The sequence below is a fragment of the Molothrus aeneus genome, chromosome 7 (genome assembly GCF_037042795.1).
Source record: "Molothrus aeneus isolate 106 chromosome 7, BPBGC_Maene_1.0, whole genome shotgun sequence".
In the NCBI taxonomy this organism is placed as follows: domain Eukaryota; kingdom Metazoa; phylum Chordata; class Aves; order Passeriformes; family Icteridae; genus Molothrus; species Molothrus aeneus.
Window position 1 is genome coordinate 38,406,167 of NC_089652.1, and position 25,062 is coordinate 38,431,228.

Consider the following 25,062-nt stretch of genomic DNA (forward strand, 5'->3'; position numbering starts at 1 on the left):
AGTCAGAGTGCTGGTGCCTTACTTCCCTGCACAGCCCTGGGGACAGCGAGGTTGGGTAGGAAATTAGGAGGGAAAGGAATATGAGACTAAGTTGGGATGCAGGTGAGGGAGTCCAGGTCGAGGTTTGCAGGAGTTCCTGCCCCAGAGGCAGGGGATGGTGCCCAGAGGGTCCCTGCACCCCGTGGGGAGCTGGGGCCCAGGGCCAGCCCTGCTCCAAACATCCCAGTGCTCAGCAGACAACTTGACAAATTTGGTTTGACTGTTTTGATGTAATAATGTAATTAGGTAAAAGGGTTCAGCAACCAATTGCATTTCACTAATTTCAACCATCTGCTTCAGCACTTGTTCTGTATGTGCCAGACTTCAGTGTCTTTGCTCTAATAGTAATTAATGAAACTGTTAATAAGCTACATATATCATATTATGCTGCAATAATTTATCAAAGGATAATGTTATGAGACAAATTCTATATAACAATTATAGAAAATGGCTTACATTACTAATGCTGCACACTGCTCACTAGTTTCTTTACTCTTCCCTTCTTAATGAATTCCCTAATTAATTTAATGCATACGTTATGCATAATTTGAAATTTAAAAACATCTCTGGGTCAGGTTTTAACCATCCTCTTTTACATGCTGTCTGCTTCTACAAGACACATATTAGCAAAACATGACCTCTATGCAAATCAGGGTGCCCGCTGCTGTTCCCATTCCCGGTGACAACAGCGGCACTCGGGCACGCTCCTGTGCCAGGGCATGGAGTGCCACAGAGTCACCAGAGGCACCACCTACAGCCAAACCCAGCCAGCAGCAGCTATCCCAGTCTCTGACTGTGTAACCAGCCCTGTTTTGGGGAGAGCTGCCCTCAATCACACATGGTGCACACAGCCCTCGAACACCGGCGCCTCGCTGCTGTCACCCGGCCCGGGATAACGAGGTCACTGAAAAATCCAGAAACCTTCCAAAATAGAAATGTGAACCTTAGTGTCTTCAGATTTCTAAGCATCCAGCACACAATTGCACAGTATTTCCCAGCTTTCTGCCTGTACAGATTTGGGGTTTTCCTGCAGAACACGACCACAAACTCCTCTTCCAAAGTTTCCATTTTCATTCCCATCTGACTTCCAGAACAGCACCAAACACCCCAGCGGGCCAGGGTACTCCAGCTTCAGTGTTTCCTTCAATGGGACAGTGGAAGGTGTCCCTGCCCTTGGCAGGGAGTGGAACTGGATGAGCTTTAAGGTCCCTTGCAACCCAAACCATTCTGAGATTCTTGTGCTCCACGGATGAAATACAATTTACCAAGCTAGCCAGGCTTTGGCAAGAGATCATTCCCTCACTAATTCTTGTCAGACAATATATTATTTACATTGCTAAGATATTATACAGAGACCCAGACTGGGTTTTATTAACATTTCCTTATCTTCTGGGACACTTCTGGCTGAAAAAGTGTTGAGTTTTCATCTTCAAGCAAGCTTGCTTCCGCGCTTTTCCATCTGACGCGTCAGATCATTTTAATGATGGAGTACTTGATTAAATTAATTCCTCCCTACAAAAGCAGCTGTCTTGTGTCATGGAATCTGTTCAGCTATCTGGAACGTTTGTACTTGCCAGGGAGGGGAGCCAAGGCGCAGAGTGCGAGGAGGGAGTGTCTGACCATGCCGAGACTTTGTCACAACGCGTAAGGCTGAAGCTCAGCGCGCGGCTCGGGTGTCCCCTGCCCTCGCAGGGCTGGATCCTGTGCCCAGGGATCAGGGAAGAGGCTGCTGGCCTGGCCCCCTGGCAGAGGAGACACTTCCAGCAGCTCCAGGGGTCCCCGTGTGGGTGCTGAGCCCCGCTGTGCCCGCGGCTGAACCCCAAAACACAGCCCTGGGGTGTGCTGGCAGGGCCCAGCAGCGGGGACCCAACCGTGCCCAAGGGAGGGTCAGCACCAGCAAGGGGAAAAAACAAATGAAAATGGGAAAATTGTGCCAGCATGGTGAACGAAGCACAGACTGTGTGCGTCAAACTTTTATTTCTAAACCAACGGAATTGTTCCATTTAAGTTCATCTCTTGCTTACTCTCAAGCTGCTGCTCATTTTATTTCCCTTTAGAGAATTTTTGCAACCTTATCCTTCCCTCCTGCTTACTGAGAGTCCCCAAGCACCATCCACACATGCAAATCCTCGGGAATCAGAACTGCCTGCCACGTCTGAAGGAGTTTGCTTGGCAAAGAAAAGCCTTGGAAAAACAACAGCATGGCCATTTCCTTTCTTTTCCATCACACAATGTAACCATAGGCTGGGTTTTGATACTACTAGCTTTTTGAAGTATGAATATTAATGTAATTTTTTCCACTGATTTCTTTTCAATATTCATATGCACTGGCAGTAGGTTGGAGCCCTTTATTTAACAAAAACTCCTGCTTTAGGATTTGAAATACAGTGCATTGCTATTGAATTTATTAATACCAGAGAACTTGAGGAGAGTTTAAGCTAAGTTTAGTAAAGCTGCAAAATACCAGCTCAGGCTTTTTTTCTTTCACTTCAGTGCCTGTACCCTGAGTTCTTGGAACAGGTTCTCTGGTGGCTCACTGCATGTCCCCTGGACCCAGCAGCAGCCAAGCCCAGGGGATTGACACCTGGGGGTCAGCCCATGGCTGCAGCCACTCAGGCCAGGCTCGCTGGGGCTGCCTGGCATGTTCTTAGGGTGCCCTGCACAGCCCACCTGAGCTCCCAGGTGGAGCACCTGGGGCCAGCAGGCGGCCCCAGCCCTCAGCCACCAGCACTGCCAGGAGAGCCGGCAGAGATGGCACTGCCAGCACAGCTGGGACAGCCAGCAGAGATGGCACAGCCAGCACAGCCAGCAGAGATGGCACTGCCAGCACAGCTGGGACAGCCAGCAGAGATGGCACAGCCAGCACAGCCAGCAGAGATGGCACTGCCAGGACAGCCAGGACAGCCAGGACAGACAGCAGAGATGGCACAGCCAGCACAGCCAGCAGAGATGGCACTGCCAGGACAGCTGGGACAGCCAGCAGAGATGGCACTGCCAGCACAGCTGGGACAGCCAGGACAGCCAGGACAGCCAGGACAGCTGGGACAGCCAGCACAGCCAGCAGAGATGGCACAGCCAGCACAGCCAGCAGAGATGGCACTGCCAGCACAGCTGGGACAACCAGGACAGCCAGGAGACAGCCAGCACAGCCAGGACAGCCGGCAGAGATGGCATTGCCAGGACAGAGAGGACAGCCAGGACAGCCAGCACAGCCAGGACAGCCACAATAGCCGGGATAGCCAGCACAGCCAGTGCAGCCTGGCCTGCCAGGACAGCCGGCACACATGGCACAGCTGGCACAGCCAGGACAGGTGGCACATCCAGAGCAGCGAGCACCCTGCCAGCAAAGCCTGCCACGTCCCAGCCTGCCGGAGCAGGAGCACGAACAGGAGCAGGAGGGTGGTTCCTCGCTGGCTCCTTCCTTGGCGTTGTCCGGCTCAGCCCACCGGAGGCTGCCGTGCTCGCCAGCGTGGCTCCCGTGCCCTGTAATTGAGCGGGATGTGGAACACACCCACGTCCTCTGCAGCGGCTCAACCACCGAGCGCCGCGCCAGCTGCCACGTGGAGCGGGGACACGGCTCCGCCGAGCCACGGCCCCTCCGCCCCCGGCGGGGACCCCCAGACACAGCCAGGACAGAGGCACCCCATGCCGGGCTGTGCCCCCAGCCCCATCACTGATCCCCGGGCTGTGCCCCCATTCCCATCTCTGATCCCCGGGCTGTGCCCCCATTCCCATCACTGATCCCCGGGCTGTGCCCCCATCCCCATCACTGATCCCCGGGCTGTGCCCCCATTCCCATCTCTGATCCCTGGGCTGTGCCCCCATTCCCATCACTGATCCCCGGGCTGTGCCCCCATCCCCATCACTGATCCGGGATGTCTCCCCAGCCACACCAGCCGTTCCCCGAGCTGTCTCCCCCACGCACAGCCCCGCTCCTCCCGGGATGTTCCGCCGGGGCCGGGCGGATCCTCGGCTCGGGTTCCAGGGCGGGCGGATCCCGGGCGGGTTGGGGCGGGCCGGCCGCGTCCCGGCCCCGTGCCCGGCCCCATGCCCGGCCCCGTGCCCGCCTCCCGCCCCGCTGGCCCGGCGGCTCCGCGCCCGCCCGGGATGAGCGGGCTGCGGCGGCTGTTCCGCGGCAGCGGGCGGGCCCTGGCCCTCGTGTTCGCCGCCTCGGTGGCCTGGCTGCTGCTCGACATGGCCGCGCTCCGCCTCTCGCTCGGCGAGGCGGGCGGGCGGCTGCTGCGGGAGGCGGCGGGGCGCGGGCCGGGGCCGGGGCCGGGGCCGGGGCCGGGGTTGGGGCCGGGGATGGGGCCGGGGATGCGGATGGGGATGCGGATGGGGTTGGGGCGGGCGCGGCCCCGGCGCGGCCCTGGGGCGCCGGCGAAGGCAGCGGCGGAGCCGGGAGCAGCCCCCGGGGGCCCGGGGCCATCGCCGCCGCCCCAGCCCCCGGGCCCCGTTGGCGGGACGGGCTCGGCGCTGCCCGGAGCCCCCGGCAGCGAGCAGCGCCCCTCCGGCACGGCGGCACCGAGCGGCACGGCGGCACCGAGCGGCCCCGCAGCCCGGGATGCGGGCACCGCAGCCCAGCCTGGAGCACGGGACACCAACACGGGACGCGGAGAAACTCCCTCCGAAACTCGTTTCATCCTCATTAGCAAAGAGGGGGTGAACCTCGCCGGCCCCGCAGCCCCGCGCCGTGGGCCCCACTCTGCGGGCAACGCCACAGGGAGACGTGGAAAGCACAGAGAACTTGCTGAAAAAAGCAGTGACCGTGCACACGCTGCGACTGCCACTGCTGGGGCCACTGCCGGGGGTGGCCGGAGCCGGACGCTGGGGACGACACCAGGAGCAGCCCCTGGAGCAGCTGGCACTGGCCGGGATGGGCATGAGCGTGGGGGAGCAGCTCCTGGAGCAGCTGGCACTGACCAGGATGAGCAGGAGCAGCGGGGAGCAGCTCCTGGAGCAGCTGGCACTGGCCAGGATCAGCAGGAGCAGCAGGGAGCAGCTCCTGGAGCAGCTCCTGGAGCGGCTGGCACTGGCCAGGATGTGCATGAGCAAGGGGGAGCAGTTCCTACAGCAGCTGGCACTGACCAGGATAGGCAGGAACAGCGGGGAGCAGCTCCTGGAGCAGCCCCTGGAGTAGCTGGAACTGGCCAGGATGAGCAGGAGCTGTGGGGAGCAGCTCCTGGAACAACTGGCACTGTCTGGGATGGGCAGGAGCAGAGGGGAGCAGCTCCTGGAACAAATGGCACTGGCCAGGATGGGCAGGAACAAGCAGGGAGCAGCCCAGGGATGCACAGAGTCCTGTCCATGGATGCAACGCTCGCCCCGAGAGACCCCCGAGCTCCCGGCCAGTTTGGACACCCTGTTGCTGTCCCTGATGACAAACAAGAAGAAGCAAAAAGTAGATGGAAAGAAGGAAACTTCAATGTCTACCTCAGCGACCTGATCCCTGTGGATCGAGCCATCGCAGACACCAGGCCTGCCGGGTAAGATCTGCTCCCCTTGCACAAAGGCCCAGGCTGCACCCTGGGCATGGCTCCGTGGCTCTGGGCAGGGCTGCTGGGGGCACAGCAAGCCCTCCACTTCAGCCATGCTACCTGTCAGATGGCTTTTGCCTGTCCAGCTCAGAGCAGCCTGTTGTTAAACATAAAACTGGGTAAAGTTTGCAGGTTGTAACCCACTGAGCCCAGCTGCCCAAGGGGCCAGGACAGCCAGCACAGGGGATGGGCTCAGGCCTCTCTGTGCCTTGGGACGCTGTACCTGGTAGGTCAGGTGCTGCTCTGGTTACCTGGTGTGTCAGGTGCTGCTCTGGTTACCTGGTGTGTCAGGTGCAGCTCTGATTGCCTGGTGTGTCAGGTGCAGCTCTGGTTACCTGGTGGGTCAGGTGCTGCTCTGATTGCCTGGTGTGTCAGGTGCAGCTCTGATTGCCTGGTGTGTCAGGTGCAGCTCTGGTTACCTGGTGTGTCAGGTGCTGCTCTGGTTACCTGGTGTGTCAGGTGCAGCTCTGATTGCCTGGTGTGTCAGGTGCAGCTCTGGTTTCCTGGTGTGTCAGGTGCAGCTCTGATTGCCTGGTGTGTCAGGTGCAGCTCTGGTTACCTGGTGTGTCAGGTGCAGCTCTGGTTACCTGGTGGGTCAGGTGCTGCTCTGGTTTCCTGGTGTGTCAGGTGCAGCTCTGATAGCCTGGTGGGTCAGGTGCAGCTCTGAGCAGTCAGAATTCATGTGTTGGTTCCAGCTCAGGTGAATGCCAGGTTCCTCTCTTGCACTCAGCCCCTCGTGCAAACACCTCTGAGTCCCTGGGAAGGTGACAGGGCTGCCCCGTGCAGAGACCCCCCCATGTCCCTGTTCCCCCCTCACAGACCGGGGTTATGGAGGGCTGGGCATTGTGCCACGATTGTGCCCGTGCCACAGCACCGTGCAGACATTGCCACCGTGCTGGTGGCGCTGCCCGAGGTGAGACCTGCACAGCAGGAGTGGAGCAGGGACAGGGAGACGGCTGGGGCTGCTTCCTGGGGCCACCTGCACACGCTTCCTGAGCAGGGGACCCGGGCCCCGGTGGCACAAAGGCAGCCCCGGGTCTGTGCGAGCTGCCAGGCAGGAACCGCCTCCGGCAGTGAGTGACACACCTGGCCCGGAGGAGACCTGGGCTGTCCGGGGAACGCCTTGGGCAAACAGGGCTGTGAGCTGCTGTCCTGGGAACGCCTTGGGCAAACAGGGATGTGAGCTGCTGTCCTGGGAGTGCCTTGGGCAAACGGGTCTGAGCTGCTGTCCTGGGAATGCCTTGGGCACACAGGGCTGTGAGCTGCTGTCCTGGGAATGCCTTGGAGAAACAGGGGTCTGAGCTGCTGTCCTGGGAATGCCTTGGGCAAACAGGGATGTGAGCTGCTGTCCTGGGAATGCCTTGGGCACACAGGGGTCTGAGCTGCTGTCCTGGGAATGCCTTGGGCAAACAGGGCTGTGAGCTGCTGTCCTGGGAATGCCTTGGAGAAACAGGGGTCTGAGCTGCTGTCCTGGGAACGCCTTGGAGAAACAGGGCTCTGAGCTGCTGTCCTGGGAATGCCTTGGGCACACAGGGGTCTGAGCTGCTGTCCTGGGAATGCCTTGGGCACACAGGGCTGTGAGCTGCTGTCCTGGGAACGCCTTGGAGAAACAGGGCTCTGAGCTGCTGTCCTGGGAATGCCTTGGGCACACAGGGGTCTGAGCTGCTGTCCTGGGAACTCCTTGGCCAAACAGGGCTGTGAGCTGCTGTCCTGGGAGCGCCTTGGGCAAACAGGGATGTGAGCTGCTGTCCTGGGAATGCCTTGGAGAAACAGGGCTCTGAGCTGCTGTCCTAGGAATGCCTTGGGCAAACAGGGGTCTGAGCTGCTGTCCTGGGAATGCCTTGGGCACACAGGGCTGTGAGCTGCTGTCCTGGGAACTCCTTGGCCAAACAGGGATGTGAGCTGCTGTCCTGGGAATGCCTTGGAGAAACAGGGCTCTGAGCTGCTGTCCTAGGAATGCCTTGGGCAAACAGGGGTCTGAGCTGCTGTCCTGGGAATGCCTTGGGCACACAGGGCTGTGAGCTGCTGTCCTGGGAACTCCTTGGCCAAACAGGGCTGTGAGCTGCTGTCCTGGGAATGCCTTGGGCACACAGGGGTCTGAGCTGCTGTCCTGGGAATGCCTTGGGCACACAGGGGTCTGAGCTGCTGTCCTGGGAATGCCTTGGGCAAACAGGGCTGTGAGCTGCTGTCCTGGGAATGCCTTGGAGAAACAGGGGTCTGAGCTGCTGTCCTGGGAACGCCTTGGAGAAACAGGGCTCTGAGCTGCTGTCCTGGGAATGCCTTGGGCACACAGGGGTCTGAGCTGCTGTCCTGGGAATGCCTTGGGCACACAGGGCTGTGAGCTGCTGTCCTGGGAACGCCTTGGAGAAACAGGGCTCTGAGCTGCTGTCCTGGGAATGCCTTGGGCACACAGGGGTCTGAGCTGCTGTCCTGGGAACTCCTTGGCCAAACAGGGCTGTGAGCTGCTGTCCTGGGAGCGCCTTGGGCAAACAGGGATGTGAGCTGCTGTCCTGGGAATGCCTTGGAGAAACAGGGCTCTGAGCTGCTGTCCTAGGAATGCCTTGGGCAAACAGGGGTCTGAGCTGCTGTCCTGGGAATGCCTTGGGCACACAGGGCTGTGAGCTGCTGTCCTGGGAATGCCTTGGGCACACAGGGCTGTGAGCTGCTGTCCTGGGAATGCCTTGGAGAAACAGGGCTCTGAGCTGCTGTCCTAGGAATGCCTTGGGCAAACAGGGATGTGAGCTGCTGTCCTGGGAATGCCTTGGGCACACAGGGGTCTGAGCTGCTGTCCTGGGAATGCCTTGGGCACACAGGGGTCTGAGCTGCTGTCCTGGGAATGCCTTGGGCAAACAGGGCTGTGAGCTGCTGTCCTGGGAATGCCTTGGAGAAACAGGGGTCTGAGCTGCTGTCCTGGGAACGCCTTGGAGAAACAGGGCTCTGAGCTGCTGTCCTGGGAATGCCTTGGGCACACAGGGGTCTGAGCTGCTGTCCTGGGAATGCCTTGGGCACACAGGGCTGTGAGCTGCTGTCCTGGGAACGCCTTGGAGAAACAGGGCTCTGAGCTGCTGTCCTGGGAATGCCTTGGGCACACAGGGGTCTGAGCTGCTGTCCTGGGAACTCCTTGGCCAAACAGGGCTGTGAGCTGCTGTCCTGGGAGCGCCTTGGGCAAACAGGGATGTGAGCTGCTGTCCTGGGAATGCCTTGGAGAAACAGGGCTCTGAGCTGCTGTCCTAGGAATGCCTTGGGCAAACAGGGGTCTGAGCTGCTGTCCTGGGAATGCCTTGGGCACACAGGGCTGTGAGCTGCTGTCCTGGGAACTCCTTGGCCAAACAGGGATGTGAGCTGCTGTCCTGGGAATGCCTTGGAGAAACAGGGCTCTGAGCTGCTGTCCTAGGAATGCCTTGGGCAAACAGGGGTCTGAGCTGCTGTCCTGGGAATGCCTTGGGCACACAGGGCTGTGAGCTGCTGTCCTGGGAACTCCTTGGCCAAACAGGGCTGTGAGCTGCTGTCCTGGGAATGCCTTGGGCACACAGGGGTCTGAGCTGCTGTCCTGGGAATGCCTTGGGCACACAGGGGTCTGAGCTGCTGTCCTGGGAATGCCTTGGGCAAACAGGGCTGTGAGCTGCTGTCCTGGGAATGCCTTGGAGAAACAGGGGTCTGAGCTGCTGTCCTGGGAACGCCTTGGAGAAACAGGGCTCTGAGCTGCTGTCCTGGGAATGCCTTGGGCACACAGGGGTCTGAGCTGCTGTCCTGGGAATGCCTTGGGCACACAGGGCTGTGAGCTGCTGTCCTGGGAACGCCTTGGAGAAACAGGGCTCTGAGCTGCTGTCCTGGGAATGCCTTGGGCACACAGGGGTCTGAGCTGCTGTCCTGGGAACTCCTTGGCCAAACAGGGCTGTGAGCTGCTGTCCTGGGAGCGCCTTGGGCAAACAGGGATGTGAGCTGCTGTCCTGGGAATGCCTTGGAGAAACAGGGCTCTGAGCTGCTGTCCTAGGAATGCCTTGGGCAAACAGGGGTCTGAGCTGCTGTCCTGGGAATGCCTTGGGCACACAGGGCTGTGAGCTGCTGTCCTGGGAATGCCTTGGGCACACAGGGCTGTGAGCTGCTGTCCTGGGAATGCCTTGGAGAAACAGGGCTCTGAGCTGCTGTCCTAGGAATGCCTTGGGCAAACAGGGGTCTGAGCTGCTGTCCTGGGAATGCCTTGGGCACACAGGGCTGTGAGCTGCTGTCCTGGGAACTCCTTGGCCAAACAGGGATGTGAGCTGCTGTCCTGGGAACGCCTTGGAGAAACAGGGGTCTGAGCTGCTGTCCTGGGAATGCCTTGGGCAAACAGGGCTGTGAGCTGCTGTCCTGGGAATGCCTTGGGCACACAGGGCTGTGAGCTGCTGTCCTGGGAATGCCTTGGAGAAACAGGGCTCTGAGCTGCTGTCCTGGGAACGCCTTGGGCACACAGGGGTCTGAGCTGCTGTCCTGGGAATGCCTTGGAGAAACAGGGGTCTGAGCTGCTGTCCTGGGAATGCCTTGGAGAAACAGGGCTCTGAGCTGCTGTCCTAGGAATGCCTTGGGCAAACAGGGGTCTGAGCTGCTGTCCTGGGAATGCCTTGCGCAAACAGGGGTCTGAGCTGCTGTCCTGGGAATGCCTTGGGCAAACAGGGCTGTGAGCTGCTGTCCTGGGAACTCCTTGGCCAAACAGGGCTGTGAGCTGCTGCCTCAGGGCACGGAGCTGCCCTGGGCACCCTGCTTCTGGCAGGAGCCTGTGCAAGCTCTGTCACCAGCCTGCTGGCACAACCAGGTTGTAAGGGCCAGCTCAGGGAAGGGGCTGGTGGCAGCTCTTGGCAGCCAATAATTTTTTTTTGGGTGTGTATTCCAGTCTGTCCCAATTTAGACTCCAGTTCCTGTTGTGGTTCTGCCTGGAGTACTGCACTGGACACTCAAATCTGGCCAATCCATGGCTCCCTGTGCTCAGTGCCTGCTGCCTTTGCAGCTTCACTGGCAGTGCTGAACTCATGGGCCCTGTGTCCCTGCAGCTGGTGTGGGGAGGGAGCCCTGAGGAGGGGTGTGGGGGGCAGGAGGGTTGTGGGGAGCATCCCATGCAGAGCCCGGATCAGGAGTCCTGGGGCTGAGGGAAAAAGGGAAGAGAAGGCTCCAGGGAGACCTTGGAGCCCCTTCCAGTGCATGAGGGCTCCAAGAGATGTGAAGAGGGACTTTGGGGAAGGGTCTGGAGTGCCAGGACAAGGAGCAGTGGTTTCCCACACCCAGGGGCAGGGATGGATGAGATATTGGGAGGGAATTCTTCCCTGTGAGGGTGGGGAGGCCCTGGCACAGGGTGCCCTGACAAGCTGTGACTGCCCCATCCCTGGAAGTTTGAGGCCAGGCTGGATGGGGTTCTGAGCAGCCTGGTTTAGGGGAAGGTGTCCCTGCCATGGGAGCTGTTGGAAGGAGATGGGCTTTGAGTTCCCTTCCAACCCAAACAATTCCAGGATTCTCTAGTGGAGGACAAAGGGGGCATGACCCGGTTCTGCTCACCAGCTGCCCAGCAAGGTGAGACAGGGCTGGATCCAAAATGGACTTTCTGGTGTTCTCTGCCCGCTGACCTCCCTGAGACAGAAAGACACATCTCGAGGATTGTGACACAGAGTAATTCTGGGGTGAATTTCACTTAGCCAGAGCACTTCTGATTAACTGCGAAGCCCTGAAATACCTCTGAATTCCCTTCAGTGTCAGAACCAAGTGAGTCCATCCTGTCCCATGGGGCTGCCCATGCGGGGGCCCCCCTCTCCCTGTGTTCCCCTCCCAGCACTGCAGGGCTTTCCCCCCGCGTGTCGCGTCGGGCGTTCTCCCTTTCCCCACGCGTTTTCCCGGGAACACCGTGCCTGGCCATCACCTGTGGGCCCGTGTTGCTGTTGCAGGTGCTCTGAGCAGCAGGTCCACGACGACCTGCCGACCACCAGCGTCATCATGTGCTTTGTGGACGAGGTGTGGTCGGCCCTGCTGCGCTCCGTGCACAGCGTGCTCAGCCGCTCTCCCCCGCGCCTCCTCGAGGAGATCATCCTGGTGGACGACTGCAGCACCAAGGGTAGGGGAAGCCTCTGCTGCCTCATGGAGCTAATAGAACTTGGGGCCAAAATGCCATTTGTCCTGTAATTCAATTCCAAGTAGGAGAGAAATCACATTTTCTCCTTCTGCTGTATTGAAGTGCCTCCCTGGCCTGCGCTGGGGCTGAGGGTGATCGGAGGGCAGGGGGGTGCTGGGGGAGGAAGGAGGAGGCTGCCAGAGGCTCCAGGAGCACCAGGGAGCTGGGTCTTGCCCAGCCCATTCGTGTTTGGAGCATCCTGGCTCAAGGGCTTGTGCAATCAGATGCTCCCAGGCCCGAGTGTGCAGCTCCCAGTGCAGGGGACACACTCTGGGGTGGCTCAGAGGGCAGGGAGCTGCAGTGGGAGCAGTGCTGAGCCAGGATCTGTGCTGCACAGGGCCCTCCATCGCCATTCCAGCTGGTACCCAGCCCCTGCAGTGATGCCCTGCACTCTCTGCTGGGCTCAGCCCTCCAAAATCGAGGAGTGTGGTGGTATTCACAGGGGTCCAAGGATGAGGGAAGAGGTGAAGATCTGAGAAGGCTTGATTTATTATTTTATTATATATATTATATTAAAACTATACTAATAGAAGAAAAGATTTCATCAGAAGGCTGGCTAAGAACAGAAAAAGAAAGAATGATAACAAAAGTTTCTGTCTCAGATAGAGAGTCTAAGCCAGCTGACTGTGATTGGCCATTAATTAGAAACAACCACATGAGACCAATCCCAGCTGCACCTGTTGCATTCCACAGCAGCAAATAATCATTGTTTACATTTTGTTCTTGAAGTCCCTCAGCTTCTCAAGAAGAAAAATCGTAAAGAAAAGATTTTTCATAAAAGATGTCTGTGACAGAGGAGTGGTGCCATTTCCCCACTGCTGGTTCTCCAGGAGAGCGCTGTCTCAGGTGGCTCAGAGCTCACACCACGGGCACAAAGAGCCGTGCCCAGGTGTTCACAGCCCAGACCTGGGCTCCTGGCATGCCTGGGAAGATCTGCTTGCAGCTTTTCACCGTGTCAGAGGGCACAGGGGCTGAGCCAGGTCGCTGTCCCCTCCGCAGAGTACCTGAAGGAGCAGCTGGATGTGTACATGTCGCGCTTCCCCAAGGTGAAGGTGCTGCACCTCCGGGAGAGGCACGGCCTGATCCGGGCCAGGCTGGCAGGAGCTGAGGTTGCCACAGGTAGGGCAGGAGCACGGGGTGGGCCAGGCCTTGGGGACACAACCCAAGCTGCAATGGGATTGGCAGTGTGTGTATGGGGGGATCCGGGGTGGATGGGGCAGCTCCAGGGCTGCCAGAGCTCCCAGCCAGGGGTGGGGGGCTCTGCACCTCCTACAGCCCCTCCAAGGGCAGCCCCACGCTCAACGATGCCAGGGAAAAGACTTTAATTCAGACAAGAGTCTTACATTCCTAGTTTACAGCTTAATGCTTAGTGCAGGGGCTCAGAGGGATCACCAGAGCTCTTCTCTGCCATCAACATGGCTTAACGAGATGCTGAGGGAAAACTGGGATTAGAGGAAAAACAAGAAAACGCAATTGGAGTGATCAAACCCAAAAAAATTGCTGGGCTAACACGCTTTAGGGGACCCCAGAGGTGCTGGGCTCCCTCTCCAGCACGGCCTTTGTCCCTCCCAGTGCACCAAGGGCGTCCTTTTGCCACCGTCTCCAGCCCCGGCTCCACCACCTGCCCTGCCAGGCTGTGTCAGCACCAAAATGGCCATTTCTGTCAGGAGTTGCTCTGCCAAGCAGGGGAAAAACGCTCTTGGCTGTGGCTGCGCAGGTCTGGGGAGTCAGGGAGTGTGGTGGTGTTCGCAGGGGTCCCAGGGTGAGGGCAGAGACGAGAATGTTGACTGCATGTTCCAGAAAGCTTGAGTTTTATTTTATGATATATATATTATATTAAAACTATACTAAAAGGATAGAAGAAAGGATTTCATCAGAAGGCTGGCTAAGAACAGAAAAGGAATGATCACAAAGGCTTGTGACTGACCGAGACAGTCCGGACAGCTGGGCTGTGATTGGCCATTAATTAGAAACAACCACATGAGCCCAATCCCAGATGCACCTGTTGCATTCCACAGCAGCAGATAACCATTGGGTACATTTTGTTCCTGAGGCCTCTCAGCTTCTCAGGAGGAGAAATCCTAAGGAAAGGATTTTTCAGAAGATACCATGGCTGCAAAGGAGGGCCGTGGCACATCAGCAGCACCCCAAGCGCACAGGGGGCTGCCAGCAGGGCAGGGTTGGGGTGCCCGGGGCTGACCCTGCCCTGCTGTGCCCCAGGCGCTGTGCTGACCTTCCTGGACTCGCACGTGGAGTGCAACGTGGGCTGGCTGGAGCCGCTGCTGGAGCGCGTCCGCCTGCGCCGCACCAAGGTGGCCTGCCCCGTCATCGAGGTCATCAGCGACAGGGACATGAGGTGAGACAGCCCGTGCCTGCAGTGCCCAGCGCAGCCTGGCACCACCAGCACGCGCTGCAGGCATGGAGCCGTGGCTCCAGAGCCCGCACAGCCTGCAGAGCCTTCCACGGGGCACACAGGGCATTGCTGTCAAATGAACATTCTTGGATGTGCTGCGGTTCATTGCAGCCCCGAGACACGTGGACAGTCTCTGTTTTGGCTGCACGTTCGAAGAATGAGTCGGAGTTCCTCAGTTTCCGGTCTCAGAGTTGTTTATTGTATCTTATCTAAAACAATTTTTCTCCTGTCCAGCCGAGGTCTGCTCAGCAGGACAGACAGAGGCACTCTGCCCGCCCTGGGGCTGTGTTATCTTTTTATACTAAAAACTACCTGTACAATATTTACAATGACTTCCCAATGCCCATCACCTGTGTTAGACAGTGAGCTTCTGCTCTAAACCAATCCAAAAGTGCCGCCATCACAGCAGGAGATGGAGGTAGAGAAGAATAAGAAGAAAGGCTGGACACGCCCAAGTCCCTCCATCTTGTCCCCAAAACCCCTATTCTAAAAAACCCCAAAATCTACTTTTTCACCTAGTGATAATTTTATTATTACACTACTTAAACTTCTGTGGCTTTCAGGTCTTCATACAAAGCTGGTAATTTGCTCCATGGGTCATAATCAAACCCACAGGTGTTCTGGGCTGTGTGCCAGGGTCTCTGAGCCCCCTGGCAGGGGTCCCAGCAGCTCTGGACACCCGGAGGGATGCACTGAGCTCTGACAAACATTAGCTGGGGATGTGGCCTCTGTTTATCACACACCTTTCTGATTTTTCACAACTTTCTGTACATGAAGAGGATTCCTGATGAAATTTGTTAAAACCCTGGTTTAATTACCCACAGATATTCATCTTCTCTCATTAGGGGTGACCTTTCAATCAGGAGTGTGACTCAGAATTAGTCAGCCCGATCTTTCCTCTGTTTAGTTACATGACCGTGGACAACTTCCAGCGTGGGATTTTTACTTGGCCAATGAATTTTGGATGGAGGCAGATTCCACAAGAGGTCATTGAGAAAAATAAGATCAAGGAAACTGATATAATAAGGTAAATAAAGGAGATGTGAGAGCTTTGCAAACCAGCCCGTTCCTTTGGTAATAATTCAGCAGCAGAGGCTGCTTTGAGGCCAAATGATGTTATTTTGTGGCCAAGTATTGTTCCTGTGCTTTCCAGGACAGGTGAGGCACAGGCAATCCCCCCATCAGGCATGGGCAAAGTCCTTGAGGCCTTTTTCCCCACTCATGCTGGTGTGTCAGCCAGGAGAACATTTCACTGCCTTTCTTGGCAGTGCTTTTCTTTCCTCACTGCCTTTCTTGCACTGCTTTTCCTGCCCTTCCCTGCCCCATTACAGCTTTCAGGCCACCCAAACGCCCTCTCTGATACACCGTGTGGCCTCTATGTCCCCAGGTGCCCCGTCATGGCAGGTGGCCTGTTCTCCATCGATAAGAAGTATTTCTCTGAGCTGGGAATGTACGACCCAGGACTGGATGTCTGGGGAGGGGAAAACATGGAGATTTCATTCAAGGTAGGTGACTGTGCCACAGCTGCACCCCTGCCAGCCTGGGTGGGTGATGGGGCGCAGGCAGGGGCTCCCAGGGACAGCTCCATCTCCCTGGGCACCTGATCTGCCTCTCCTGGCTTGCACGAGGCAGCGCCCACGCTCAGCTGGTGTCCATCAGCCATCCCTGTTCCTCAGGTGTGGATGTGCGGAGGAGAGATCGAGATAGTTCCGTGCTCCAGGGTCGGGCACATTTTCAGGAATGACAATCCCTACTCCTTCCCAAGAGACCGGGTGAGGACGGTGGAGAGGAACCTGGCGCGGGTGGCCGAGGTGTGGCTGGACGAGTACAAGGAGCTGTTCTATGGCCATGCCTACCACCTGCTGCACAGCGTGGATGTGGGCGACCTGAGCCAGCAGATCCGGCTGCGGCAGAGGCTCCGCTGCAGAACCTTCCGCTGGTACCTGCAGAACGTGTACCCGGACCTGGAGGCTCCCCTGGTCAAAGCCAGCGGGCAGGTACGTGCCCAGGGGCTGCTCCCAGGGGCTGGCCGTGCCCTGGGCTGCCCTGCTCCTGGGCCTCTGGCAGCGTCTGGGGTGTGTGATACGGCACAGAGGCCTGCGTTCCTGGGCATTTTTATAAAGAAATAGGTGACAGAAGGGATGACTTCCCTCTAGAGGGCTGGCTGGGTGTCTGGATGGCCGAGTGGGAGCACAGCCAGCCTCAGCCCCTGCCCCCGCTTGGGGGCTGCAGTCAGTGCAGGGTCTGTAGGGCCGGGGTCTCTAGGGTCTGGGTTTGTAGGAACAGGGTCTGTAGGTGCGGGATCTACAGGGTCAGGGTCCGTAAATGTAGAGTCTGTAGGGTCGGGGTCTGTAGGTGTAGGGTCTATAGGGTCGAGGTCTATAGGGCCAGGGTCTGTAGCGTCAGGGTCTATAGGGTCGGGTTCCATAGGAGCAGGGTCTGTAGGGTCAGGGTCCATAGATGCAGGGTCTGTAGGGTCGGGGTCTCTAGGAGCAGGGTCTGTAGGGTCGGGGTCTATAGATGCAGGGTCTATAGGGTCGGGGTCTCTAGAAGCAGGGTCTGTAGGGTCGGGGTCAATAGGAGCAGGGTCTGTAGGGTCGGGCTCTGTAGGAACAGGGTCTATAGGGTCAGGGTCTGTAGGGTCGGGGTCTCTAGGAGCAGGGTCTGTAGGGTCGGGGTCTCTAGGAGCAGGGTCTGTAGGGTCGGGGTCCATAGATGCAGGGTCTGTAGGGTCGGGCTCTGTAGGAGCAGGGTCTGTAGGGTCGGGGTCTCTAGGAGCAGGGTCTGTAGGGTCGGGGTCTCTAGGAACAGGGTCTGTAGGGTCGGGGTCCATAGATGCAGGGTCTGTAGGGTCGGGGTCTCTAGGAGCAAGGTCTGTAGGGTCGGGCTCTGTAGGAACAGGGTCTGTAGGGTCGGGGTCTCTAGGAGCAGGGTCTGTAGGGTCGGGGTCTCTAGGAACAGGGTCTGTAGGGTCGGGGTCTCTAGGAGCAGGGTCTGTAGGGTCGGGGTCTCTAGGAACAGGGTCTGTAGGGTCGGGGTCTCTAGGAGCAGGGTCTGTAGGGTCGGGGTCTCTAGGAGCAGGGTCTGTAGGGTCGGGGTCTCTAGGAGCAGGGTCTGTAGGGTCGGGGTCTCTAGGAACAGGGTCTGTAGGGTCGGGGTCTCTAGGAGCAGGGTCTGTAGGGTTGGGGTCCATAGATGCAGGGTCTGTAGCGTCAGGCTCTGTAGGAACAGGGTCTGTAGGGTCGGGGTCTCTAGGAGCAGGGTCTGTAGGGTCGGGGTCTCTAGGAGCAGGGTCTGTAGGGTCGGGGTCTCTAGGAACAGGGTCTGTAGGGTCGGGGTCTCTAGGAGCAGGGTCTGTAGGGTCGGGGTCTCTAGGAGCAGGGTCTGTAGGGTCGGGGTCTCTAGGAACAGGGTCTGTAGGGTCGGGGTCTCTAGGAGCAGAGTCTGTAGGGTCGGGGTCTCTAGGAGCAGGGTCTGTAGGGTTGGGGTCCATAGATGCAGGGTCTGTAGGGTCAGGCTCTGTAGGAACAGGGTCTGTAGGGTCGGGGTCTCTAGGAGCGGGGTCTGTAGCGTCAGGCTCTGTAGGAACAGGGTCTGTAGGGTCGGGGTCTCTAGGAGAAGGGTCTGTAGGGTCGGGGTCTCTAGGAACAGGGTCTGTAGGGTCGGGGTCTCTAGGAGCAGGGTCTGTAGGGTCGGGGTCCATAGATGCAGCATCTGTAGGGTCGGGGTCTCTAGGAGCAGGGTCTGTAGGGTCGGGGTCCATAGATGCAGCATCTGTAGGGTCGGGGTCTGTAGGAACAGGGTCTGTAGGGTTGGGGTCCATAGATGCAGGGTCTGTAGGTTTGGGGTCCATAGATGCAGGGTCTGTAGGGTCGGGGTCTCTAGGAGCAGGGTCTGTAGGGTCGGGGTCTCTAGGAACAGGGTCTGTAGGGTCGGGGTCTCTAGGAGCAGGGTCTGTAGGGTCGGGGTCCATAGATGCAGCATCTGTAGGGTCGGGGTCTCTAGGAGCAGGGTCTGTAGCACGGCTCCGCCGCCAGCAGAGCGCAGCAGCCGCTCGCGTTGCCGGCGCTGCGGGACGGGCGGAGGGACCGGCCCCGCTCCGGGCTCGGATCCTGCTCCTCGCCGGGGCACCGGGCAGAGAGCGCTTTAAAGTCGCTTTGGATTCAATGCTGCCTGCACAAGGCTCTTGCTCGGTGCCTGGTGAGAGAAACCGGGTCAGGCTCCCCTTCTCCAGCACCACAGAATTCCAGAACGCTCTGGGTGGAAAGGGACCTTAAAGCTAATTCCATCCCTGCCATGGGCTGGGGCACCTTTCACTCGACCACGGTGCTCCAAGCCCTATCCAGCCTGGCCTGGGACACTCTGTTCTGCCTCCCTTCGTTATGTGCACAGTGTTAATTAGAGTGTCCCGTGAGCCCAGGAGTTCCAGTGCAGTGCAACATCCTCTCCCCCGTCCTGGGAATTCCTCTCCAAATCTGCCTTTTGTTGCTGTTTCCCAGCTCGCTAACGTGGCCCTGGCGGGGTGCATCGCTGTGGAAGGCACCGCCCTGGCTTTTGAGAAGTGCGATGCTAACAACACGGTAAGAACAGCCTGCAGGCACCCCGGGTGTGCCACCCTGCCTGTGGCACCGGGCACGGAGCCCCCGAGCCTCCCCTGTGGCCTGTGCCCTCCCCGGGGCTAGCACAGCCCTTCCCACCCGGGGACAGAGCCAGGCCCTGCCTGCAAGGGGCAGGAACAGCCTGTGGCCGAGCAACAGCGACAGAAACAGCAAATTCGGCTGGTTAGGAAAGTTTGTAAAGCTGTGAGTTTGCACATGAAAGCAGAGAAAGATTTAAATAGCAGCCTGTGACCTGTGTGTGTCCATCCAGCTGTACCTCACAGCCCTTTCAGTGCTCTGAGAGGGCCAGAGAAGGACCCAGAGTGCCAGGACACAGGGAGTGGCTCCCACTGCCAGGGGGCAGGGATGGGTGGGATGTTGGGAATTGGGAGTTCCTGGCTGGGAGGGTGGGCAGCCCTGGCACAGGTGCCCAGAGCAGTGTGGCCAGCCCTGCCATGGAGCCTGACGGGGCCGTGTCTCCTCCTGCTCTCTCCCCACAGAACCAGAAGTTCAACTACACCTGGCTGAGGCTGATCCAGCACGGAGAGCTGTGCCTGGCCCCGGCGGGCGTGCTGGGAGCCCTGGGCCTGCGCCAGTGCCAGGGCAGGAGCCGCAGCCTGGCCTGGCTCCACAGGAACCTGGCCCCTGTGCAGCCAGGGCTGGTGAGTGATGCTGCAGCTGCAGCCTCCAGGGATGGCAGGAGGGGACAGGGGTGGCCCCTGTGCAGCCAGGGCTGGTGAGTGATGCTGCAGCTGCAGCCTCCAGGGATGGCAGGAGGGGACAGGGGTGGCCCCTGTGCAGCCAGGGCTGGTGAGTGATGCTGCAGCTGCAGCCTCCAGGGACGGCAGGAGGGGACAGGGGTGGCCCTGCCCGCCCAGGTGGGTCAGGCTGCCAGGAGAGCACTGATGGGGGCACAGCCTGGCACAGGGGCACCCCACCCTCTGCTGCCCGCTTTGCCAAGGCTGCCTGTCTCCTAGAGACCTGCTGGTGTCCAGGCCCCCATCCCTCATGCCCCTCTGCCAGGGGTTGTGTCCATCCCAGTGCCGAGCGTCCCAACACGGCTGCCAGGCTGGGGACACTGGGGACCTGCAGGCACTGCCACAGCCACAGCAGCAGCAGCAGCAAAACAGCCAAAACAGCCTGGTTTTACACAGAAACCGTCAATAGCACTTAAGGGGAGATGAGTCAGCATCGATCGGCTCTCAGCTCACAGGGGTGTTTAAAGACAGCACTTATGGAAAGGAGGAGAATGGATACTTACACTAATTGCCTGCACTGCACAGAGTCATGGCTCTACCTCTGTCAGCCTGGTGCAAGTAATTGTCCAAAATGCTCTGAAATGGCATAGTCTATTGTTGGGGAAAAAACACTCTTCACTTAAGAAAGAAAAAGTGTAGCATTCAATACACAGACAATTTCCTGTTGCTCTTTGGTTTTTTCAGCCTAAAGTGGTGAATGCCAGAGTGCCGCAGGCTCACGTTGGGTGTTTAGTGAAAAATACAGGAAAATTTTTATCCACTTACTGAAAATTGTGAAATTGTCACTTCACTTTGTGAAAAGTAGGCAGAAGTGCCCAGGGAGCTGTTACAGGGCAGGGGCAGGTCTTGCCTCCTGTCACAGCCTGGTTTCTCAGCTGAGGGTGAGATTGATTTGGTGCTGCTCTTTTGCTGGTGCCAGCAACAGGAGAATGAGGAGAGCTCAGTGGCTGCTGCCTGAAGGAGTTGCAGTGCTTTGCCCTCTCCTGGCATCAGGCACTGTGTCCTGCAAGGATGTGCAGCTCCTGTCTGCGCAAAGGGGCAGCTCCTGCCCAGGCCCCTGCACAGGTCACACCAGGAGTGTCTCACCTCGGTGACACTGAGCTGCTCCTGAGCATCGCCGCAGTGCCAGGAGTGGCACAGAAATGTCCCATGCCGGTGGCAGCACCTGCAGCATCCCCGGGCTCAGAGAGGTTAATCCAAGCAGATGGGAAAAGCAGAAGGGTGGAGGGCACTCAGACTCTTTGTTCTTTCCCTGCCCCAGCACTCGGGCTCTGGGGCTGGGTCACCCAACGTCCTTGCCAGGTTGAGAGCACAGAAACCAGGGTCCTGCTGCACATTCATTCCCTGTGGAGCAGATCCCACCCCAGGGACTCCCTGCCCTGGCAGCTGCCACGCAGGCAGTGAGAGAGCTCAGCCCTCTGTTCCCAGCCAAGCACAGCCCAGGACAGGTGTGCTGTGAGTGCACAGGTGTGCTGTGAGTGCACAGGTGTGCTGTGGCTGCACAGGTGTGCTGTGGATGCACAGCTGTGCTGTGGATGCACAGGTGTGCTGTGAGTGCACAGGTGTGCTGTGGCTGCACAGGTGTGCTGTGAGTGCACAGGTGTGCTGTGACTGCACAGGTGTGCTGTGAGTGCACAGGTGTGCTGTGACTGGGCAGGTGTGCTGTGAATGCACAGGTGTGCTGTGGATGCACAGGTGTGCTGTGAGTGCACAGGTGTGCTGTGGATGCACAGGTGTGCTGTGAGTGCACAGGTGTGCTGTGGATGCACAGGTGTGCTGTGAGTGCACAGGTGTGCTGTGAGTGCACAGGTGTGCTGTGGATGCACAGGTGTGCTGTGAGTGCACAGGTGTGCTGTGACTGCACAGGTGTGCTGTGACTGCACAGGTGTGCTGGGGCTGCACAGGTGTGCTGTGACTGCACGGGTGTGCTGTGAGTGCACAGGTGTGCTGTGGCTGCACAGGTGTGCTGTGGATGCACAGGTGTGCTGTGGATGCACAGGTGTGCTGTGAGTGCACAGGTGTGCTGTGGCTGCACAGGTGTGCTGTGAGTGCACAGGTGTGCTGTGACTGCACAGGTGCGCTGTGAGTGCACAGGTGTGCTGTGACTGCACAGGTGTGCTGTGACTGCACAGGTGTGCTGTGAGTGCACAGGTGTGCTGTGGCTGCACAGGTGTGCTGTGACTGCACAGGTGTGCTGTGAGTGCACAGGTGTGCTGGGGCTGCACGGGTGTGCTGTGACTGCACAGGTGTGCTGTGAGTGCACAGGTGTGCTGTGACTGGGCAGGTGTGCTGTGAATGCACAGGTGTGCTGTGGATGCACAGGTGTGCTGTGAGTGCACAGGTGTGCTGTGGATGCACAGGTGTGCTGTGAGTGCACAGGTGTGCTGTGGATGCACAGGTGTGCTGTGAGTGCACAGGTGTGCTGTGAGTGCACAGGTGTGCTGTGAATGCACAGGTGTGCTGTGACTGCACAGGTGTGCTGTGAGTGCACAGGTGTGCTGTGAGTGCACAGGTGTGCTGTGAATGCACAGGTGTGCTGTGAATGCACAGGTGTGCTGTGACCCCGGCTCAGCAGCAGCTGCAGGCTTGGATCCCAAGCCACAGTCCCTGTCAGTCAGCAGAGATATCTCAGGTGTTAGGGATGAGCCAGAAAAGGGCACACTGTGAGGAGCTGGGCTTTCTCTGAGGGAAAGCAGGGCTGCTGCTGCTGCTGCTGCTGCTGCTGCTGCTGCTGCTGCTGCTGCTGGTGCAGGAGCCCTGAAGCCCGAGCACCCCCTGATTCCCCCAGGGCAGCCCCTGAGCCCCTGTCTGTCCCGCAGAGTGCCCACCTGGTCTCACAGCCCCTGCACCTCACCCCTCAGCCTGATTCCCCCAGCCTGAGCCCCTGTCTGTCCCGCAGAGTGCCCACCTGGTCTCGCAGCACCCGCGCCTCCCGCAGCAGCCGGCGTGCCTGGAGGTGGATGCCGCGTTCAGGGCCCTGCGGCTGAGGCGCTGTGACGCCGGGAACCCCCGCCAGAAGTGGCAGTTCAGCAGGTACCACGCAGACTGAGGGCAGCCTGGGGCACGGCGTTGCCCTGCTGTGCCTGGCCACGGGGGAAGCGCATCTCCGATGGAAACTGGAGCGTGTGACGTGAGACCTGCGCGTGGAGGGACCCCAGCGCCCAGAGCAGCGCCCCTGAACAGAGCAGCAGCATTTTCCCTCTCTGCGGGAGACTTTGGGAAAAAACTCCTTTTCTGTGCTATTAAATGGAAATATTTTTTGAAAAAAAAGTCCCCACCCTACTGTAAGCAAACATCCCTCAGCTCCCTCTGACAGCAGCATAAGCTACAGAAATACGTCTGGGGCCCTGTAAGCAGCAAACTGGGCTGCTCATTCCTCCTCAGAAACTGGACGTTTGTCGACCAATGCATCAAAAATATCCAGTGCCATGTCCACGCTGGATGTGGCTGCAGGATCCCTCCCTGTGGGAGGTGTTGTGTGACAGGTGAGGCTCGGGCGTCTGTGAGGAATCACTCACACATCAATGAAGCCCTCATTTTGTGGTGGGAGGTGGATGGGGTCAGTCCCACACGGGGCTGCAGGAGAGGCCTGGAGCAGCCCTTGCCTGTGCTGGGGACAGCCAGGACACACGAGCCTTGCTTTGTCTGGGGGGAGAGCAGCTGCAGGAGCAGGGAGCCAGGGGTTTATCCTGCTTCCTGCCAGAGGCACACTCCAGGGCCAGCCTGGAGGCTGCTCCTCCCAGGACAGCCAGGCTGTCCCGCCTGGGGCTGCCAGGACCCAGCCCTGTCCCCGAGCCCCTTCTGGGGCTCCTCCCTCAGCCCAGGCTGCAGGGCACAGCCAGGCTCTGCACACCAGGCTCCCTCTGCACTCGCTGCCACGGGCAGGTGTTGGCTGCACTCTCAAGTTCTTCACTCCAAAATCCAGCACCAGGCACTGATGGGATGGATTTGATGGGAGAATAAATTCTGTGTGCCCAGGCTGTGAGATCTATGTAACACCAGGCAATCTCAGGGCTCTGGCTGCTCACAGGGACCCCCAGATGTGTCAGAAATTCTCTTTTCCCAGCCCAGTGCTCAAAGAAGGAGTCAGAGCTCTTCAGTTCTCGGTCTCAAGGTTGGTTACTGTTCCTTATCTATAAAATTCTTTCTCTGACCTGCCCAGGCCTGCTCAGCAGGACAGACAGAGGCACTCTGCCTGCCCTGGGGCTGTGTTATCTTTTTATACTAAAAACCACCTGTACAATATTTACAATGACTTCCCAATGCCCATCACCTGTGTTAGACAGTGAGCTTCTACTCTAAACCAATCCAAAAGTGCCACCATCACCCAGAAGATGGAGGCTAGGAAGTAGAAGGAAAAAGGACAGGGCACGCCCAAATTCCTCCATCTTGGGACCCCAAGCCCCCATTCTAAAAACCTCAAAAAATCTATTTTTTTCACTCTGTGACAAACTGACTATTATTCTACTTAATCTCTTTTGATGTGTAATTCTTCCTCTAAAGGTTGGTAGTTGTTTTTTCCAAGGGCTAAATCAAAGGCACAGGGGTCTTGGGCTGTGCCAAGGTCTCTGAGCCCCCTGGGCAGGGCAGCCAGAGGAATGTCCTGGGTTCTGACAAGGCAGGGTTTCCACCGCTGCCCCCATTGGGGATCCCTGCAGTGGGATGCTGCTCCCTGTGCCCTGAGGCTGCAGTGGGAGGCCGTGCTCTCCTCCTGCCCCCTGCGCCGTGCTGGGGTGCGTGGGGTGAACATGGACCCGGTGCTCGCGGTGGGCACAGCCGGGCCCCAGCCCTGCCCCACAGCCCTGCCCCTGCTCTGGGCCCAGCACTGCCTCTGACATGTGCATCACTGCTGACAGCATCTGACAGGCTCAGTCTGCCAAGATACTGACTGGCCCCACAGGTTTCCCCAGTTGACTCCTATTCCAGCTGTCTTCCTGATTTTCTCTGCCTCCTTCAGCGCAGCTAGCCCGCAGTCACCATCAGAAAAATGACACAGACATTGTTCGGGCAGTCAGCTCGCATCAGGAGCATGAGTTTCATCAGGTTCTGTTTGCTGACATTCAATCAGCTGTCACGGAGCGGGCAGCAGGCAGTCAGATGTCACGGTCACATCCCATCGGCAGCGCTGTCACTCGCAGCCGCTGCCCGCTCCTGGAAATGCTCACTGGAAATGCTGGATCTGTGCTCAGGGTCTGCAGCCTGCCCGGGGGCGGCTGGCAGTGAGCTGGGCCCCGCTGCTGCTCCGTGCCGGGACCACTCCGAGGGCGCCAGTCAGCCCAGTCTTCCAGAAAGGAGAGCATTGCTCCAGAAAGGAGAGCATTGCTCCAGAAAGGAGAGCAGAGCATTTCTCCAGCAGGCACAGCGGTGCCACCGGGCACCCCAGGCTGGGCTCCGGGTGCGGCAGGGCCAGGGAGCAGCAGGGCTGGGACACCCGTGTGTGGGGTGGGGACAGGGGGCCCTGCTGTCCCTGGTGCTGAATTGTTAAATAAAAAGGAAGAAATGGTAGTGGATGGAGCGGCTTCCTCTGAGCACAGAGTGTTCCATCTGAGAGGCTCCCGCCGAGCTGCTGCCAGGCTGAGCCGTA

General features: G+C 58.7%; 2 protein-coding genes across 2 annotated transcripts; both read left to right on the forward strand.

Annotated features, from left to right (window-relative positions):
* Positions 1-4,086: 4,086 nt before the first annotated feature.
* GALNT5 (polypeptide N-acetylgalactosaminyltransferase 5) lies at positions 4,087-23,119 on the forward strand. The gene is made up of 10 exons (XM_066554051.1): positions 4,087-5,525; positions 11,486-11,652; positions 12,709-12,828; positions 13,930-14,065; positions 15,030-15,149; positions 15,510-15,627; positions 15,799-16,119; positions 18,622-18,702; positions 19,221-19,382; positions 22,378-23,119. The coding sequence occupies exons 1-10, from the start codon at positions 4,087-4,089 to the stop codon at positions 22,525-22,527; spliced, it is 2,814 nt and encodes a 937-aa protein (XP_066410148.1). The 3' UTR covers positions 22,528-23,119.
* Positions 16,838-18,524, forward strand: KRTAP13-2 (keratin associated protein 13-2). Its single transcript, XM_066553648.1, has 5 exons — positions 16,838-16,844; positions 16,988-17,084; positions 17,558-17,568; positions 17,654-17,714; positions 18,515-18,524. The coding sequence occupies exons 1-5, from the start codon at positions 16,838-16,840 to the stop codon at positions 18,522-18,524; spliced, it is 186 nt and encodes a 61-aa protein (XP_066409745.1).
* Positions 23,120-25,062: the final 1,943 nt, after the last annotated feature.

Bases quoted from the DNA above. Each gene is read 5' to 3' on its own strand.
- GALNT5 (XM_066554051.1), top strand. From the start codon at position 4,087: ATGCCCGGCCCCGTGCCCGCCTCCCGCCCCGCTGGCCCGGCGGCTCCG. The intron at 14,066-15,029 runs GTGAGACAGCCC...TCCTCTGTTTAG, and splicing joins ATCAGCGACAGGGACATGAG to TTACATGACCGTGGACAACT. The intron at 18,703-19,220 runs GTAAGAACAGCC...CTCTCCCCACAG, and splicing joins AGTGCGATGCTAACAACACG to AACCAGAAGTTCAACTACAC.